Genomic DNA, 20,157 nt, shown 5'->3' with positions numbered 1-20,157 from the left:
TATTAGTTTTTTGTTTGTCCTGTTCTCTTGTAGGAGAAATTACTGAAGAAACATTCTTCTTGCCCAATGAACTTGATAACCAAATGTGTACTTATTAATAACTGTGTGATCAGTCCATTAATAAAAAAAAAATAGTGTGTATATGTGTGCACTTTTCTACTTATGTTTTTTCATTTGGACAGTTAATGATATTTCTTACTTGTTTGTACAGCAAAGCAAACAGCTATTAACTTCCTGTCCACAAATTTTTAAATGTCAGTGCTTTTTACCCACTGTACCTTTTTAGCCCCGTCTGTCAATTGAAATTGTTCCCTGTTTTGTCTCCTTTGTTCGGGTTCAATGTCAAATGCTTACATTTGGTTTAGAGATTTGTTCTCCTTTTGTAATTGCACACAATTGTTCTTGTTTCATCCAGTAAAGTTTTCATCTCAAGAAAGCACTTTCTTTTATCTAGCTTCTCAGGGCACTTATATGCTGCTTAATTCCTACACAGGGATTTGTGTGAATCCCCCCCACCCCCACATCCACTTCCCCCAATCCCCATAGCAGCTCCACCAACTGGGCAGTCGATACCCTGCCAGAGAAAACATGCACAGTGCTCTTGATACATTGTGACATGACATTATGGGTTCTCCTATATGGAGGTTATATTCGTGTCAGGGAATAAATAATGTATGAAGTGATCCTTGGCATAATAAAAAACCAAATGACGGAGTGACAGTTCCCCTTTCCTGCTGCACCTTTGATAAGGGGAAGACATCCAATAAATCATTACAGGCCTGTACATCGGGAGCCAAAGGTGGCACCTGCTGAGGGAAGGGGCCTAAAGGGTCTTGCCAAGCACTCTGCCCTTTCCAGGAACATGAGGTTCTCTTTGCATCATGTGTTTTTGCTCTGTCTGTATTTCCAGCAGGCACGGGGCAACTAGTGTTGTTGGTTGATTCCTGTTCGGATGTTACCATAGCATCCCAGGTACTTACCCATTTTAAAAGTCCAAAGATTTCAAAGGAGGGCTTGAAAGTTTCTGAACTCTGGCAGGCTGCCTAAATGTAATTACCCAGAAAACAATTTCTATTGAGCGCTGTCTCTGTTCTGAGAAGCAGCACCTGAGTGCTAACATTCCCAACACCTTCTCCTCTGAGGATGTTGGCTTTGTTCTTGCCTAGTCCTCCTCCATCTACATGCCTATCCCACAAGCACAGAGCAAACATGCTGCAAGGCATGTCTTTCCCACTCCTGGCATCCTAGGAAGATTCCTGTCTGGTTTGGCTTCTGTGGAGCATGTAAAGGCAAAGTAAATCTCTAAGTACAGATTTATTTATTTTTTGCTGATGTCCTCAGTGCTTTAAAGGCCTTTCACAATTTCTGAAGTTCGCTTGGCTTCTGGCTCCACTCCCCCTCCCTCCCTACCACAGTCTCCCACTACTGTGATGTGAAAGGCAACTATTGCTATTGGAGGGATTGCCCATCAGCTCAGCAAAACCTTTGAGAGAAGTGCAAGTGCTGGAAGTATATTAGAGTACTAATGAGGGCTTTAGTTTTAATTGCTAGCACAAGTAGACAGGTCAGGAATGGTGTCCATGGTAACTTCAGCTTAATGTGCTAATTTGCCTGTCTCTCCTGAGTGGTTTCGAGGAGGACCAAGCAGCATGAAGCGTCTTGCTTCATCGGGAAGATTTGTCAACTAAGTGGTGGTTGTCATTCTTTCACTTTTAAAGGGACACACTGTAGGCAACTACACACAACACCCATGGAGGAGAAGAGGACATTTGTCCAATTTAAAGGCAGGTGCATTAAATCCCTCTTCTGTTATCCTAGATACTACATTGACTTTCTGACACACCAATTAGAAAGAAAATACACAACCAGTTAATAGGTTTTAGGGTTGCTTCAAATATGAAGCAGTTCTGACAAGGAAAGCACTTCTGTGTGTAGAAAATCATGTACAAGTTGCAAGTTGATGTCTTCTTTACACAAAATACTCTCTGTGTGGGAATTGTATAATATAATGTTTGAAGTGACCTTTTAATCTTGGTAATGTGATGGGTGAGCACTCTTGCTGATGAGACTAAATTTAGAAGAGGGGCTTCTCAACTTGTGGAAGGCTGATAAAATGCTGTGGAATGCATTAGGTCCTTAAATGGGGCTTTTCATATGGCTTCTTTCCACAGACTGTTGCACATGTCTGAAGTAGCCAAATGGCCAAAGGCTCAACTCTGTGTCTCTTCAGCTCTCCAGTTTTGGGTCAGGTGATGCTCAGGAGGTCCAGAATGCCAGAGAAGAGCTGAATGGAAGGCCACACATGACCCCTTGAAGTTTTGCAGCCTGTCTAAATTGAGGGATGTGAAGAGCAAAGGCAGGAACCTTAGAAGTAACTGTCTTCTGGCCTTCTAGACATCCCACATCCAGGAGGGAGGTTGTTTTTAAGCACAAAAAGCAATGTTACCTCTGAATAAATCTCCTTTTCCCAAGGCTATATGTTCACAGTTGTTTAGCCTTACCTTATATAGTTGGCTTTCTAAACCCCTTATCCTTGGCTATCTCCAGATTTCACCCCTTCCCCAAACTTCTAAACATTGGATTTTGGTGTCCAGAGCTGAGCAGAATTCACCAAACAAGGGGTAGTCGTCTTATTAGTACTTTGGCTGTTTGCACTGCATACCATACTGGCCTGGTTCAGACATAATGCTAAACTATGATTTAGCATGATGTGAATGAGCCTTGGGCTTGTGCACTTCCTTCTCCTCCTCTGATGTGTCTGGAAGGAGATTGCAGATCTCTTCTGTTTTCAGTTAACTGCAGTTTAGCATTACATCTTAAATGGAAACTCTGGTTAATCTTAACTATAGTTTAGGGAAACAAGCCAGCTTCATAACCGGTTTGTCCAGGTTCAGACATAACGATAAATTGTAAGTAGTTAAACATGGAAATGAAAGCTTCCAAATTCCTCCTCACTGTTTAAAGTTATGCCTGAATGAGACCAGAGGATTTTACAGATGATTTTTCATATATATATATATATATATATATATATATATATATATTTGTTTGTTTGTTTGTATTTATATTTATGTTACTTTAAAATGCTTAAATTGTCATGATGGCAGCAGACCTGTTTGGTTAAACCCCTACCTAGTTTATCCCACACATGTATAAAACAGAAGGGGAGCTGATTTTAAGAGCAAAGCAGCATGCAGATGTGTGGAACAGAACACCCTCTCTCTTGGCAGCTTACCTCCATGCAATCCTCCTCCAAGCACTCACTTCTGGCATCAGAATGTTATGGAGGGAGAAAGTAATTCTTGCTATTTACTTGGGCAGATGAGGTGATAAAACATTTCCTGGACAGTACCACTTCAAGACAACAGGTGGAGAATTTAATTTGTGAATGGTCCTCTATATAAAAAAAACTTCCTGCAATAAAAAATAACATTCCTAAATATCAGGGTGAAGAGTTCTCCCTGATAACGCTAGCTGTATATGTGTGGAGAATTTTTTATTTCCATGGGGAAGCTTTCAATAATGTAATCCCCCACCTGCAGCCTGAAGTGGTACAGTCCAGCAACTATTTTACGTCCGGTTGGTGTGAACTACACCTTACTAGGAAGTTGCTTCTGGGCATTTATGAAAATAATTTTTTTCAAGTAGCATGTGTACCAAGCTTTCCATGTACTGTAAGCTCTGTGATGGAATTGGATGAAATGTTTGTCCATAATACTATACTATCTGTTCCTGCCCATTTTCACCATTGTTTCTTGCCTTCATTGTGGCATAGGTACCACACTCACATTTTAACTTTGTAACGTAAGTCCACTTCTGTTACACCACTTTTTGGTAATGGAAAAATTGTCAGTCAAAATCCCCAACATTCCTTTTCACAATCTAATTTTGTTTATAAGAGAATACAGATGTAACACGGCCTAATAATCTCATATTCATAATTAGGAGCACTCTGTGAGCTTATATGACTCCTCACTTTCCCTTTCCCTTCTCGCATCAGTTTTCCTTCCCTTTCATTTTCAGAGCTAATCACCATTACAACCATACCTGTTTCTCTCCAACCTGATTCTAACCCAAGGTTGCAAAATGTAGCTGAAGCTAACGAGGATTAGCAAAGGTGTAAATGCAGATGTTGCTCTAGCTATGATTTGATCAGAAAATGAAGGTGGGAAATTGGGGTGCAAGAAGGATGGAGGAGCGCAAGCCTATGAAGTGCCAGGCCACTGAAGAGTATCATTAGATACTGGGCACTATCAAGTCTAGTATGAAGGCTATAGTTTATGAATGCTTATGCCAGAATAAATTTGTTAGTCTTTAACGGGCCACAAGACTCTTTTTTATTTTTGCTGCAATAGACTTAGGGAGCAATCCTGTCGGGAAGGAGGTGACCGCCTATCTGGTGCAGGGCGGGTGGAGCATGGAGGGGATCTTCTCCTTTATGCTCCAGCTTCCCTGAGTTCGTGGCTAGACGGCTGATTTCGGCTGCCTAGCCACAGGACTTCAGAGCAGGGTGGGGAGGCTGGACAATGCATAGGAAGCATCGTACCAGCACTTCTGCACTCCCCGTCCCTCCCTCCCCCTGGGAACACCCTCTTTTGCCCCACTCCACACTGCTCTTCTGAGTGCGGAGCCCAGGGATGATTCACACCGCCTATGAGGTGGCGGGAGAGGGGGTGGGGAGGTGGTTTTCTGGGAACTGACCTCAGAGTGTAGGCTCCAAGGTCAGTTCCCAAAAACCAAACAATCCTATAGCTGTCTAGCCACTGCCTAGCCACTGCCTAGTGGCCATAGGATTATGCCCTAACATGGCTATCCTCTGGAAATAGATAATAACAATACAGCAGTAATGTTGAGATTATTATATATCAAAGTAACATTATAGTTATCTCTCTTTAAATACCAAGCTCTAGCACTCTGTGATTAAACTATTTTCATCCGTCTGGAACCTGATCCAAAGCTTGGTAAAATAAAGTGGAGCTTTTTATTGACTTTACTAGGCTTTGAATCAGGCCTTTGGGGCATTGTAGTTTGATTCTGGTTGTCTCTTTATCTTGTCATCTTTTCCCATGTAACAACTCATGTCTTCCTCTGATTTGTACAACACTGACAGTACCTGATAATTATAAAATAATTCATAATCGTCCAGCACACTTGCCTAACAATAACATGTAGTTGAAAGGGGAGAAAAATACACATTCAGTTGTATCTTGGAAAACCTTGCTGTTGCTTTGGTGTATTACTGGGCCAGTGAGCAACACTTTTAATGTATTAAAAATAGCCCCAACCAAATGTCTGCATGTAATGATAGCTATTACATCATTAAGCCTATTCATTGTGTCCAAACACAAAATTTCGTAGACCCTAGGCAGAAATGTAACTTTTATTTTTCTAATCTTTAAAAAAAATGTGAGTACAGTTTGAGAAAGTGCTTGAAAAGATTGTTGGATGTTCTCTGAAAGGAAATTGACTTGTAATTAAGCAGTTGGCATATTCGTTATTTTTAAATGGATCCTGTTCTAAAGGACTAAGGAAGTCCCCAGCAGCCAATGGATTTTGGTTACTGTGGAGAAGCTACCTATGGAGAAGAGTTGCCCCCACCAAGCATAAGCATGGATCTTTTAATTAATTCTCTCACGGGAGATGCACTAAGCCGCTGTCCTTGGCGAATGCATTCATGATGTCTCTGGAGGATCTGAAACATTTGCCAAGCTTAAAAGAAACACAGGGACCTGCACAGATGAATCCACTTTTATTTAAGGGACCTTTTATTGTGTCTCTGCTTTTCATTTTTATTTGTATTAATGTTTCGATTTGGTTTGCATGTTCAACTTATAGCATCTTAGAGAGACACTTTAAAACATTCATGAAACTTGATAATGCTGATTTGTAAGATCCCTCGGGGGGGGGGGGGACACACAAAGAAATTGCATGAGATACCAAAAAGCTTATTAAATGACATAGCCTTGCAGTGTTCATAGCTCAGATTCTGAAGCTTTGTAACAGAGCAAGAGACTTTATAAATAAAACTGTCAGGTTACCAGATGGCCCTTATTTCAAAGGGTTCTTTCTGCTTAACTCAGAAACATCACAGATCTACAGAACATAACAGATGTGCCTCATTTTGGACATTACAGCTCTATTCACAGATAGGCCAACTTCAAAATGTTCCTTATTTTGAAAATTATGTTGGCATTTGTCACAAATTCAAGGAGCCCAAGTGATGCTCTCAGTCAGACATAGTTGGGGATCAGAATCCATCTCTGCCTTGTACTTAGTCTTTTGGGAACTGTATTTGTCCTTTGGACTAGCCACACCTCCCATGGCAGCCAGTTTGTGGTGGTGCCTAGGATAGTTTCCTCAAATTGCCATGTGTGCCCAGTGGCCCAAAAACATTGCCTACCCCTGTTCTAGGATAATTATTTTACAAACATCAGCAGTGTGCTGGCGAACATTCACATGGACACTTTACTTAGGTTTCTGTTACTTTATGCCAGAGCTTCTGAATACTCCAGGACAAAACAGGTAATCTTTAAAGAGGTAATTGTTTAAATCTTTAAAGGAAAAATATTTATTAGGGGGAAAGAAGAGAACATACAATCAGGCTTGTGCAAAAATAAACAAAAATAGCATGCTAATTTAGCTAAACCATAGCTAGAGATGTAAAATGCAATCTCAGGGAAAAATAATTAACACGAGTCCCAGAGAAGTATATTTATTCGTTTTCAGGCAATCCTTTGTACTCTGTCGGATAGCCAGAGAAGTTTCACAGTATTGGTATACTGAAATTCAAATAGGTATCACCAACCTTGCTGTGCTCTCAAGGAAAAACCATACCCTCCACTGGATAAGAGAGAAAGTGCTATTTCACCTATAGCTTGTGATGCCACAAATCAGGTGTTAGTGAAAATCAATCAAAAGTATTTGGTTACATTTCAGTTTAGAGAAAGTGCTTAATTTATGTAGATTTTATCCCAATTAGAAGCCAAGAAAGGAGAAATATATGAAATCCACTAGATTTCTACAGAAGCCTGCCTGCCAGGAAGCACAAAATTGAATGGTCTATTTTAAAAGGCTAGTTATGAATGTCTTTTTGTAAACATTCTAGAGCAATGGTTGTTTGACGTGAAAGCTTATGCAGGGTCTGACATTACAAAAATGTCATTGGGTACAGAGAATAGCTTCCTTTTGGTCAAGAGAAATGCCAGAGCTGACACATAGCAACCCATCCATATGTCTTTCTCTCCATCAATTCATTGGAGTCTTACTTAGAGCCACTAGTGAAACACGTGGGCTCCCCGCCATAGATTCCTTGTCTATGATGTGCAGCAAGTAAAATATTAATTGTGATGCATTTAACCCCTCAGAATATGAAGCTGGAAGTACAGTTCAAAATAAGTTGGTCCAGGAGTAGGCAATTCTGCCACTGCCACATCCATGTCCTGTAGATTCAGGGCAGTTTTTTTTTTTTTTCTTATTAGGGATTATTCTTTTGCTTAAGTGGTGACATAATTTGTGTCATGGACATGAACGGGCTACCTCTAGGTAAATATTCTTTGTGGAATGGCCAGTGAGACCACTACCACTGCCATCGCTCTGCCCCAAGCTGCAATATCTGGAAGTGACATAATTGTGGTTTTTATTTTAGCTTTGCTTCTAAGTACACCCTTAATAAATGCACTGGCTTAAGCAGGGCCACTGCCAGACTTCTGGTTTCCCTTGAGCATGGTACCACTGAAGACACCCTCTTCCTCCCTGCTGTTGCCACTGCCGCTTACCTCCGACCCCAGTGACATATGTCTTAGGTGCATCTCCTTTGGACTTTTGTAATGCACTGCATGGAGCTGCCTTTGAAAAGTGGTTGGAAACGTCAGCAGGTCCAGATTGCTGCAGCCAGATTATTGCCCGGGACTGGTTATAGTGAACGTGTGACTTCCTTGTTACAACTGCTACATAGGCTACCAGTCTGTTTCCAGGCAGAATTCAAAGTACTGATTATGACCTACCTATAAAGCCCTACATGACTCGGGACCAGGCTTTTTGAAAGACCACATTCTCCCATATGAGCTTACTCTGGTTTTAAGATCTTTGTGAGAGGCTCTTCTCTCTGTCCTGTCAGTATCAGAGGCACATTTGGTGGGAACATGAGAGGAAATCTTCTCAGAGGCTGCTCCCAAGCTGTAGAGTTCTCTACCAAGGGAGACCAAGTTAGCCCCATCTTTGATGTCCTTCTGCCAAGACTTCAAATTCTTATTTAGGCAAGCTTTTGGTTTTTAAGCTGATGTGTCAGTTTTCTGAAATAGGTTGTAAGGAATGTTTATTTCTTAATGTTATTGATACGTTTTAACCTAATTTGCTTTTATTTTTTGTGTATAATTTGGTATATTATATTGTATTTTATTGCTGTTACCCACATTGAGCACCATTTGTGGAGGAAAGGCAGGATATAAATGTAATAAATAAATTTAAAATGCATTGGGCTGAGATAAAACATACTGTTGTTCACCAGGAGGTCTTTTCCCTTCTTTCCGTATTTAGTGCCTTCCCATCTTTCCTTTTCTGAGATGAGATTTTCTAAGATGAGAAAAGGCTTTCCAGTTCACAGTTCATTCTTGTAACCACAGCAGTATATTCCTTCTGAACAAAAGACTCCAAGCTTACTGGTAAACAAAGTGGCAGACCCCTATATAATGTAGTCTGGAAGCCTGTATTACCTAGCAATGATACAAGGATACAGTGATCTTAATGCTGGCCACCCTGTAACTAGAAAGAAGAAAGTGTGGTTTCAGGGAAAATATAGGTTTTCTTGTGGGTTCTTGGACATACTTAGCTATGCAGTGTTTAGGACAAATGTTTCTGAGTTTGCAGATCTCCAGCTTATTGAAGGTCTGAAATTAGTCATATTAATGCATATAAACCTCTCTCTAGTGAGCAGATAGATGCTAACATTGAGTCAGTTTTTAATGTTTTGTTCACAAAGTGTAGACCTGTGGATGTTCTTTTAGTTGGGCACAGGATTTCTTACTGGCTTGAGCTTCCTATTGCTACAGCTGACACTAATATTTTAATTTTCTCTCTTTAGTTTTCATAGTGTGCATCAAGGAACTCATATTTTATTCCGAGAGTTCAACTTTGTCCAAGCTACACCCCATAATAGGGCATCCTTTCTAAAGACCTTCTGGCGATGCTTCAGAACAGTGGGGAAAAATGGAGGTGAGTCTTCTTAGGAAAAAAATAATAATTCTCATGTTCTAGAATATCTCTAGTACTCAGTGACCTGGTTCACACATAACATTAACCCATAGTTTATTTAACCCATGGTTTGCTGCCCTACTCAGGGTTTGTCTGACAGATGATTGAACAAACTGTGGTTTGTTTTCTCAATTCCTAGGTTTTTTGTTTCCCTCCTTGTTTGCCTTCTTCCTCCCTGTATCCCAAATGCCTTTGCAGCGCTGTAGTACAGTGGCTGTTTTTTCAACCAGTCTTGCCTGCCGCTTCTGTGGACTTGTGAAACAACCCATGAACAACCCACAGTTCTGGGTTCACATGTAACAACATTCCAGTGGGGTAGTTCTCATGATACAACAGCCCATGTGTTAAATAACGCAAGCTGCACTGTGTGCGGAGTGTACGTGGCTGCCATAATGAGTATGCAATCCCTGCTTGGGGCTTGTTGTGTTATGTGAACCAGGCGAATGTGGATTATCAGAGGGTTAAACAACCCATGTGAGGTCTGTTTAACCCTCACATAATTCACATTCACTAGGTTAATATGACATGACAATCCGCAGCAGTGGTTGGGTATGGAACCTGGTACCCGCAGGCACCACGCCTCATTATGGGATGAGTCTCAGTATATCAGCCAAACCTGCTCATTGTTTAAATAACTCAGAGTCCACAACCCAACAATAAACCATAGGTTCACTTTCTGGGTTATTCGTGGTTAATAAACCATGGTTTGTTAGCACAGCTGCATTCACACATCACAAGAACCCAGAATTCAACAACCCATGTTGCTAATAAACCGTGGATTAGCATTAGCATGTGTGAACTAGTGTCTGAACTTCCCATTCACTTGCACATTTTCTGAATGTCCTTTCACATCTATGATGTTTTTAGGAGCACTTGCTCTTCAGTAATGTCTGGGGTTTTATGTGGATGGCTCCCTCTCGTTTTATTCTGAAAAGGTTTTTCTAGTCTTTATTTTTTGTATAGGCTTCTACTGGCTATTCTCTAAAAGTCTCATGTAAAATGAGGCCAGTAGCTCCAATGGTGGAATTCTCAGGAGGTAGGTTGGCAGATCAGGGGCCGCGGTGGCTTAGTGGTTAAGACGCTGAATTGCAGACCGGAAGGTCAGCAGGACAGCAGTTCGAGACCCGAGTGCTGCGTGACGGAGTGAGCTCCCGTCTTCAGTCCCAGCTCCTGCCAACCTAGCAGTTCAAAAGCAAGAAATTGCAAGTAGATAAATAGGTACCGCCTCGGCGGGAAAGGTAACAGCGTTCCGTGCACCTCGGTGTTCAGTCATGCCAGCCACATGACCACGGAAGCGTCTTCGGACAGCGCTGGCTCTTCGGCTTAGAAACGGGGATGAGCACCGCACCCTAGAGTCGGACACGACTGGTTGGGGACACCTTTACCTTTTTTAGGTTGGCAGATCAAAGGCTGTCTTGTACTATGGAAAATTAGATGTAGATCTGTTGGATTTATGACAAGCACAAACAGAAACAGCTTGAGCACATATTAGGGTATTAAAGTGAAAAGCAGTATTTAATAGAAATTGCCAGTAAACCTAGACTTCAGTCCCTTGGTTCCTGGGAGGGTGTACCAGGGGCCATAAGATTTTTTGGATCTTCTCCTCTGGGGGTGGAGAAAGAGGTCTACCCTCAGAGAGGGCCATCCAACCTCATAAGCTGTGAGGCTGTGGAAAGGTGCTGTTGAGGGGGCAAAAAGGAGATATTGTGGGGGAGTTTGGGGATATGGATCTGTATGACTCAAAGCCCTCACATTCCGCAACACCCCTGGATTTCCAACCCTAAATCTGGCGTAGTTTATTTCCATCCCATTGGAATTAATGGGAGGGAAACTGTCTTTAAAAAAAAGAAGCAGCTCCTGAAATGGGACACCCCCACCCCCGCTGGCACGGATTTGGCAGGCCATCTCGGATTCTCTCTCTCCTGCCCCATAGGATTCCTCTGTCTGTAAGTCAACATTTCTGAATTGAAAGCATTTGACTCCTTCAATCCTTGTAGAATTTTCAGGACTTACTTCTTTGGTGATTTTTTTTTTTAATCAAGCAGTATAAGTGGTGGCCATAATATTATTGCAACACATGTTCAGCCACATCTAAGACAGTTGAACCGATAGTGCATGTGGATGCCACCATAATGAATGAGGCAATGTAGTAGTCATTAAGACTGAAGCATCTATTTAACACATCATGGCTTTGCTTGATAAGACTCTCTTGCTGAGACAAGATACATAAAGCAAAAATTTTGGAGAATGCTAGTGTATTTAGAGAGGGAAAGAGAAGTGTTCACAAATATGACCCATTGCTATTGTGCCCAGCCCTTTGAAAAAAATAGTTATTTACACCTTTTTAAAGAACAAAAATCAACATGGAAGAAATGCTCTAATCTTTTTTTTCTTTCCACTTCATATGCCCCCTAGCTATTACAGGCTTATTGTCCTTTGTCTAGGCAGTTCAAAATGCATAATCATTAGCAGCATTCTTTAGTTGATTTCCTTTAATTACCACTCTATTGTATCTGTAGTACAACTGTGTGTGTGTGAGGGGAGTTTTCTGCTGATCCAAACAAGGCTATTTACCATATAGTCCAGTTTTAAAATCTAGTTCCAATTAGAATGATTTCAGAGCTTGGGCATTTGTTTAATTTTTTTTCAACTGTTGAAAATTTGGGTTTGGAACATTCTTCCTACCATACTGGTTTGTGTTTGGGGTGGTGGACTGGTGATTTTGTTTTTATGAATGGAGTGATAATTCCAGATGTCCTGTGGTGTATCATAAAAAACAGTCATAGGAAACACGAGCTTTAGTGATGTAATGCAAAATGTAAGCCTGAAATGCTCAAATTAATTTGCTGGTTCATGTCTCTTCATTTCAGTGTGGTGTATGCTAGCTGAGAAACATCGAATCTCAACTGGAAGGCACTGGAAACTAACCATGTCTTATTTCTAGAGGTTCATCCACATTATCAGGCCCTCGTGGATTAGCATGGATATTGATTGATTGATTGATTGATTGCATTTCTATACTGCCCAATAGCCAAAGCTCCCTGGGCAGTTCACATAATCCAATACATCTGAGGATTCTGTTATTAATTTGCAAGAGACAGACCCACTTGAAGTGGGAAAATTCAGGAACAAACTGTAGAGGTCTTTAACTTATAGTGGCTAGTATGAGTTGCAATGTACTGCTTCTGATTTGAGTTCTTCGGGAAATACGCAGTTGTATATCTTCCTAGGGCTGGCATCAAAGGTAGGCATGGTTGGCCACCTGCTGAATCACCCACACTTCCGCAGGGGACCACTGTCAAAAGCCCCCTGGAGTTGTTCCTCCCCCTTTTCATCGCTGCAGGCTGTTTGTCACCTGCCTTTCACTTTGGCCCAGACAACAGTAGTGGTATGAAGGGGGAGCAGCAGATGTCACTGCCCACATGCTCCCTAGCATTCTGCCTGTTAAGCAAGCAAATGATAGCAGTGATGAGAGAGAAGTTGAGGAGCAATAGCAGCTGGTGACAATGGGGGTGAGAAGGTAGACTTACTGAGGCAGGGGGCCCGTTGAGGATGTCTTGACCAAGGGACTGCAAGGGATCCGGCACTGTATCTTTCTCCCAGAATCTATATGTGGGAATCTATATATGAGTGGGAAGGGTTCAGTATTCTATATCCAGGAAACTGTTTGAATAGTGGCTATATACACTAATTTCTATTCCATTGTCACAGTGCCTCCCTGTTTAAAAAACAGTTCCTGGTTTCTGTCACACTCTAATGTCACACTTGAACATGGCTAAGAAACACAACCTAAGCATGCCTTAGAGCATGCCTAAGGAACAGACTGCTGAAAAATCCATGTTCTGCCTCGCATAGAGAGCCCCCACAGATGCAGGAGGCTCCCCTCTTCAGACAGTCGCCCTCCATAAGTACAGAGTGGCAAACACAATGGAGGAGAGGGGAGGGGCTGGAGCGCTCCTCCTCACATGTTGCTGTTAGTCCCTTTTTGAATGCCTGAGCAGGGCTCTGGACTCTGTGCCAACTGGAGACGCTCAGGTGGCAGCGGTGGCCAGGAATGCTTTTTACAAGTTCAGGCTGGTATGACAGCGGCAGCCCTGTTCGGAGAGGGCAGAGCTTGCCTCAGTGATCCATGCACTAGTGGTATCTGGACTGGATTACTGCCAGACACCCTTGTTTTACTGTGTGATTGATTATAATGTCTGTATTTGGTTGGTCTTAGTCCTGCTGTTTGGCTTTTATTAGTTATTAAGTTATCAATTGGATTTTAATTGTGTATTATATGAATTTTGGAAGCCATCTTGAGAGGGCTCTTTTGACCTATAGATGACCTAGAAGCATAAATAAATAAATATTAACAAATTAAATAAATAATTAAAAAGCTAGGGCTCAATACATAACTTCTCTAAAGGTTCCAAGTTGAGGCTGTCTTTTACACTAAAGAAGGACCATCTCTATTAGCCACCTCTACTTGGTGGATTGTTCCTCAGGTACTATGCCAGTACAAGCCTGCCTGAGCTCTTATGATCAGCTTCTGAGGCCCTTCTTCTGGCCCATCAGTGAGAGATTTTAGCCTGAGCTCTGGTGCCAGGATCTTTTCAGGAGTGCTTTTCACTTGTGGAATGTCCTCCCCCAGGTTTTTAAAAGAACTTTCAAAACTTTTTGTTTTGAACCACAGTTTATTAAGTGCGGTGTTTTGTTTAAATTTTACTACTCGTTTTAAGGGGTGTAAGGTGGATTTTAATTGGATTTTTATACTAGTAGGTTTGTTGTATAATTATACTGTAATCACTTTTCAGAAGGCAATGTGCCCTGGAAGGCAGTTTATAAATGTCTTAATAAATTTATTTGTTTGTTTATAAGATTTTTCTGCTGCTTTTCTGCCGGATGGCATTCAAGGCAACTTAACAAAAATATAAAACATCATAAAAAACAGCAGCAAACAGAAATAAACATAGACCATCATACAAAAAGAATAGATCAAGTCGGCAATTAAAAAATTCAGCAGATAAGGAAGTTGAAGCAAAGCAAGCTCTACAATAAATCAAAGTAAACTACCAAAATGTACTACTAAAAGCCCACATAAACAAGACAAATTTGCCTAGAACCTGAAGGATAGTAATGAAGGCACGAGATGGATCTCATTTCGGGGGGAGTTCCACAGCAAGGCACAACCACAGAAAAGGCCCTCTCTACCATAGCAACCCACCTAATTTCTGTAGCTGACGATGCCAGAGAAGGGCCTCTGATGATGATCTCAGGCTTCTGGACTTGTGAGACCAGACATATCTTCAAGTAATTAAAGTTCCGTATCATGTCGCATCTTTAGCCTGAGTGCTGCTGAGATCTAATGAATGTAACCTACTGTAGGTCTGGTAACTAGACATTCCTTTTATTTGCCTCCTAACCTTCTTAGAAATATGGCCTCAGTGGAAGGGACAATTTAAAATGTGTTATATTAAAATGATTTAATATATATTTAAATGACCTAGGCTTTTCACCTCTGGGAGAGGTGGCAGTGAAAAAAATGGCCTAGAGCACTTTCAGATCTCTCACAGAACTTTAATCAGAAAGGGGAGGTTTTAAAATGGCATTTTGTGGCAGCATCAAGCTTTGTACTTTGAGTGGGGGATTCCACTCAAGTCTTGGAAATGCAGCAAAGGACTGAATCACCAGATCAACCAGCTTGCCAGATGCTGCTTCTGTATATAGGAAACACTGTTTGCTGTTGGTTGTTCGATCTTGGGATAAACATGCTGTGACTTGGGAGAATGTTCTTTGCTCAGAGCCTTCTTGGTTAAGCCCAGAAGACATATTGAGCCATGTATACTAAAAGTTGCAAGTTGCATGGACAAATGAATCCCTCTCATTGACGGAGAGTGATTTATAATATGACTTAGCTAAATATTTGTTAGCTTTGATCATTTGCTTACAGAAAGTAATAAATGAAGAGGAATTACAAAGCTGCTGCTTCCATTGCTCTCCTTTTGTACTCTCCTCTCTTTTGCCACCCATTGGCTTTAGTGCAGCAGTACATCTGGGCAACTTGGCTTCAGCTTTTACTTTGCATCCTGAAAATTGCCCCTCACTGCTACATTTTGCATTGGATTGGCAGCCTTTTCCTTCTCTTGCTGTGTATCTTGGTCAGTATAACTGAACTGAAAGTACACTATCAGTGTATAGAATGGAACAAAATGATAAAATTGCCATGTTCAAATTAGATAAAAGAAATTGATTGTACATGTGTACCTAATGTGGGTTTCACACTAATTTTTTCAGTGGGATTCTTCAGTGCTTTAGAAACTCAGATTGATCCAGGGATTCTGAGCCACGAAGTGGGCCAATCCACACATTCTTCTTATGGTTAGATACCTATCTGTAAAATGAGACCAATGTCCTCCATCACAGGGTTGCTTGGAGAACAAACAGAACATGTTTGGAAATAATTAAACATTAAAAATGTCATATTAGTTATGGTAATACATGCAGGCAATTACCTGTAGGGTTTGGATTGTATTTGTGATGACAAATAGAGTTACCATTCTCCAGGTGCCCCCACTGAACGAGGAGAGATAGGTGGCTACTAAGGTGAGCCTTTTCTGTGGTGGAACCCCACCTGTGGAATACCCTCCACACAGAGGCTCACTCAGTGCCTACATTGTGGTCTTTTCAGCATCAGGTGAAGACCTTTTTATTTTCTGAGGCTTTTTAGCTCTTCATTTTTAAAAATTAGTGCACTTTCAGATCTTTGTAAGGCTTCTGGCTTTTACTCTGGTTTTTACTCTGGTTTTATTCTGTTTTAAACAAGGTTTTTATATTATGTTTTACTGTGTTATTGTATTTTGTAGTTTTAAGTTTTGTTTTGTGAATTGTCCAAAGAGTTTCAGCTATTGGGTGGTATGAAAATGTAATAATAAATAAAGAAATTAAATCCCATATTGCAGAAGAGCACGTATAGATTCATTCCATTTTATACTCCATTGTGGGCATTTTTAATCTTCTGTTGAAAGAGCTTGTGCCGTGCATATGAACTTTCCAGAAAGAATGAATTGTGATCAAACAGCTTTGTCTCCTTTCTGTTTTGTCTTCAGTTGACCTTTGGAATCTGGGTGACCTGTTCTTTGGAGTTTGTTGTCTGTTCCCCAGGACTGTTTAATTAAAATTGTATTTCCTAAGTATAAACAGTCCCTCACGGATCTCCTGCAGTGTTTCATGAGGTCATCATGTGCCTCTCCCAACCTTGGTGATTCTCTGGTTTTAATTATTATATTTCTCCTTTAGTGCTCTTCAACCACTCCAATTAAATGCATTTGACTTTTGAGAAACTCTTCTTTTTTTTTTTTTGTCACATGGAGAGGAGGCAATCTTAATCAGAACAAATACCATGCTGATATTTGGAATGATTCAGAAGTAAAAAAATCCCCCAGAGGCACAACCTTTCCAGAATTAATTACCACGAAGATGCACTAATTTCAGTCGGGAAGAGTTAAATGTGTCCCTAACTCTCCCATTGAAACCAGTGAGGGATAAACTACTTTGGCTAAATTTTTGTGCCCAATTTTATGCTTAAGTTTTAACATTATGGGTTTGGGTTTGGCTTTCTATTTTTTCTTCACAATCTAGGGTTTTTGGCTGTTTCTTTGAAATCCTCCATAGCCTGTCAAAAACTTCTTCTTCTTCTTTTGCTTCGCAAGGAGCTTTAAGTTAATGCGCACGCCTCAGTTTCCCTTTCCTGTGAAACAGATTGCTGGTGGAACAGAGAAAAGTGGGCTCAAAGGGGTGCTTCTGTAGTGCTGTATGGGTCAGAAACCCCCACAACCTTGCACTCTGTTTAGGCTTCCATCAGTGAGTGAGAAGCCAGGAGTTCTAAGCACTGGGCAGAATCCAGTGGGGCATTGATGCCCCTACTGATTCTCTTGTGCCCCACTAATTCCCGTCCACAAGTGGCGCCCACCACTTGCAGAACAGAAATTTAGTGCTTCCGAGGACAACCGGAAATGACCAAAAAATGCTCCTTTCTGGAATTGGGCAGGTTAGTGGAGCTCACATAAGAGCGCTCCACCAGTCTCTCCCGACCCATAAACATTTCTGCTCATTTCAGTGCTTCCTCTGGGTAGTGTTAAATCTCTCTTGTGCAAGTGGTGGGTCCCGCTTACGCAATGGAATCAGAGGGACCCACTGCTTCTGCATAGAATCTGTGGGGTGCAGTGGATTCAGCAGGAGTATAAGCACCCTTTTGGATTCCTCCCGTTAATTGGAAGTGTGAAGAAATCAATTGCCCTTGATAAAGAGAGGAATCTCAAAATACATTAGGAACTATAAACTTGTTGTGCTGTGTTTTGTTCTGTGTTGTGTTGCACTGAATACCGAGACATCCACGACTATGAGAGACTAATTTCCAACAGTCCCCCACCCCCACACCCCTGTTGGTCTTGGTAATACACACCATTTCAGCCCTTTGAACCACAATTAAACTGTTGATGAAAGAGATATTATTTTGGACTTACCTGGCATTCAACAATAGGACACACCAGACCAGACGCAAGATGGTAAGGCAACCAGGAATAATCTGGTTGGAGAAAGAACCAGAAGAGGGAAGATGTTTAAGATGTCTAATTGCTCTTCTCCTCAACTGTCCTGTTATCTCCCCAATGCCATACTTCCCCCTATTCATGACTACACTAACAGGGGCGCCCTCATAGCCCCCGCCCCCAGGTACCCAGTGAATTTCCAAGGCACGTATTTATATCTCCAATATAAAATAGAAAGCCCCTAGTCCAGCACATATCCACCCACCCCCAGACATCAGCCAGATATTAATTGGCAGTGAGGGGTGCCCTCTCTACTGGCTAAGATGCTGCTGCTGGCTCTCTGAACTGTCTCAGTATGGCACCTAATAAGGAATAGGTGTGAGATGGTTACAAATGTCCTCACCTGCTTCTCCGCTCTTCCAGCTGCCATACTCTGTTGCTGCTGGTTTCTGGGGGTTGTTGGGCTGACTAGATGGAAAGTTCCCAATTCTGATGTGAAGGACCTCAAACAGTCCACCCTAGAAGTAACCACCTTAAGGCAGAGATCTTACTGCTCCATGAGACAGAGCTACTAGCCACTCTTGTGTTCACTCGCTGGTCTCTGTCTCTCTCAAGCTAGTAACAAAAGCTGGGGAGCCAGAAGATGGAGAAAGCCTCTCAACTGATGTTCCTCCTGCACAGCTTTCATCCTCAATGATGCCAGAGGTTAAAAGCCAAAGGCCAAGAGCCCTTTGCCTCTTAATCTTCTGCTCACATCTTTGCCAAGGCACTATGATACCCTGCTATGCACATTTTTGTAGTCTGATGCTTTACTGTTTCTTATTCTCTTTTGGCTAGGTGCCAGGCCAAATTGCAGACTTTGCATCAGATCCATCTGAACTTTTCAGCAGAGGGTTTTACAAGACCCATCTTTAAGCTACTCTGTTGTAAGTGAAGAAAATTGCAAATTGCAACAGGAATCCTAGGAATAAAATATAATCTCAGGTATATAATCTGGAATAGGAATTCCCAAATTTGGTCACATTGGAGGTATTCAGAGTAGCCTTTTCTTCCATCACTGCCTTAAAAAATATATTACCCTGAAATCTAGTATACAATTATTCCTGCTTAAACCTGTTGAAATCAATGGGTTTTAATTGTACAATCCGGGCTAGACTAAGTCATGGTAAATAATCTAAATGTTTACCTTTAAATTGGAAATTTGTTACTTTTTTAGTGCATGTTTGTTGAAACAGAATAAATGTTAACATTAAAAAGTGTGAATTATTCTTTGGGCTACATTCAGTGTTACATGAACAGATCTCCACTGCTGTAATGGGTTTTCCCCTTCCCCTTCTCCTCTCTGCAACCCTGATGTGCCCCCCAAATCTACTCCAGAGCATCCTCCAACCCTCCAGAGCAATTGGGGGGGGCACACAAGGGGTTGAAGGGGGGAGAAGGAATCTTTTCTGCTAGCAGTGTCTATTCCACTGGCAGATTGCCACCATTGGATACAACCCGTTATTTTTATTTATTTACAGAATGAAATCATAGAATCATAGAATAGTAGGGTTGGAAGGGGCCTACAAGGCCATCGAGTCCAACCCCCTGCTCAATGCAGGAATCCAAGTCAGAGCATCCCTGACAAATGGCTGTCCAGCCTCGTCTTGAAGGCCTCCAGTGTGGGAGAGCCCACCACCTCCCCAGGTAATTGGTTCCATTGTCACAAATGTATACACAGTTCCATAGCAAGGGTTATTCAGTGATAACCTGGAAAAGTGGTACCTCTTCTAAAATATATATATTTCCATCTTAGAACTGCTTTAAAAAAATAACATCATTATGTATTAATTAATATTTATAAATTAAGGTTTATAAACATAAAGTAGCACACATTAAGGGGGCAATCCTAACTAGATAGGCGGGCACCTCCGACCTTGGAGACGACCGCCTATCCAAAGCAAGGCAGGAGAGGCACGGGGGGATTGTTCCCTCCGTGCCTCTCCTGCCTTGCTATTTTTTGCTAGATAGCTGTTTTCAGCTGTCTAGCAGCAGGGGGGCTGACTGGGAGAAGAAGCTGTGATACAACACATTGGATGTGTCATATGCGCAGCTCCGTTCTCCCCGCCCCGGAATGCCCACCAGCCCTGCCCCTTTTCAGTCACTCCACGCTCCTCTTGCAAGCGTGGAGGATGGGGCTCCTCCGCGCTGCCTCAGAGGCAGCGCAGACAAGGAGGGTGGTCAGCTTTCCGGGAACCGACCTTAGAGAGCAGGCTCCGAGGTCAGTTCCCAGAAATGAGCCTATCCTATGGCCCTCTAGACAGTGTCTAGTGGCCATAGGATTGCTCCCTAAGACAATTAATTCTAATTGCACATAGTCATTGGCTGCAGCAATTCAGGA

At 41.7% G+C, this 20,157-nt stretch overlaps 1 protein-coding gene across 2 annotated transcripts in view; it reads left to right on the top strand.

Annotated features, from left to right (window-relative positions):
- The window catches only part of CSTPP1 (centriolar satellite-associated tubulin polyglutamylase complex regulator 1), a 170,043-nt gene that overhangs the window by 55,313 nt on the left and 94,573 nt on the right, over positions 1-20,157 (top strand). For both annotated transcript variants that reach the window (XM_084849971.1, XM_084849963.1), the window contains exon 3: positions 9,080-9,210. In XM_084849971.1, the coding sequence (XP_084706097.1) occupies positions 9,080-9,210 (131 nt within the window). The remainder of the gene's footprint in view (positions 1-9,079; positions 9,211-20,157) is intronic.

Source organism: Heloderma suspectum, chromosome 1 (assembly GCF_057233095.1).
Source record: "Heloderma suspectum isolate Gila_16-S chromosome 1, 16-S_ref, whole genome shotgun sequence".
Classification (NCBI taxonomy): domain Eukaryota; kingdom Metazoa; phylum Chordata; class Lepidosauria; order Squamata; family Helodermatidae; genus Heloderma; species Heloderma suspectum.
Note: the sequence above shows the minus strand (reverse complement) of the source record. Positions and strands in the feature narration are given on the sequence as shown.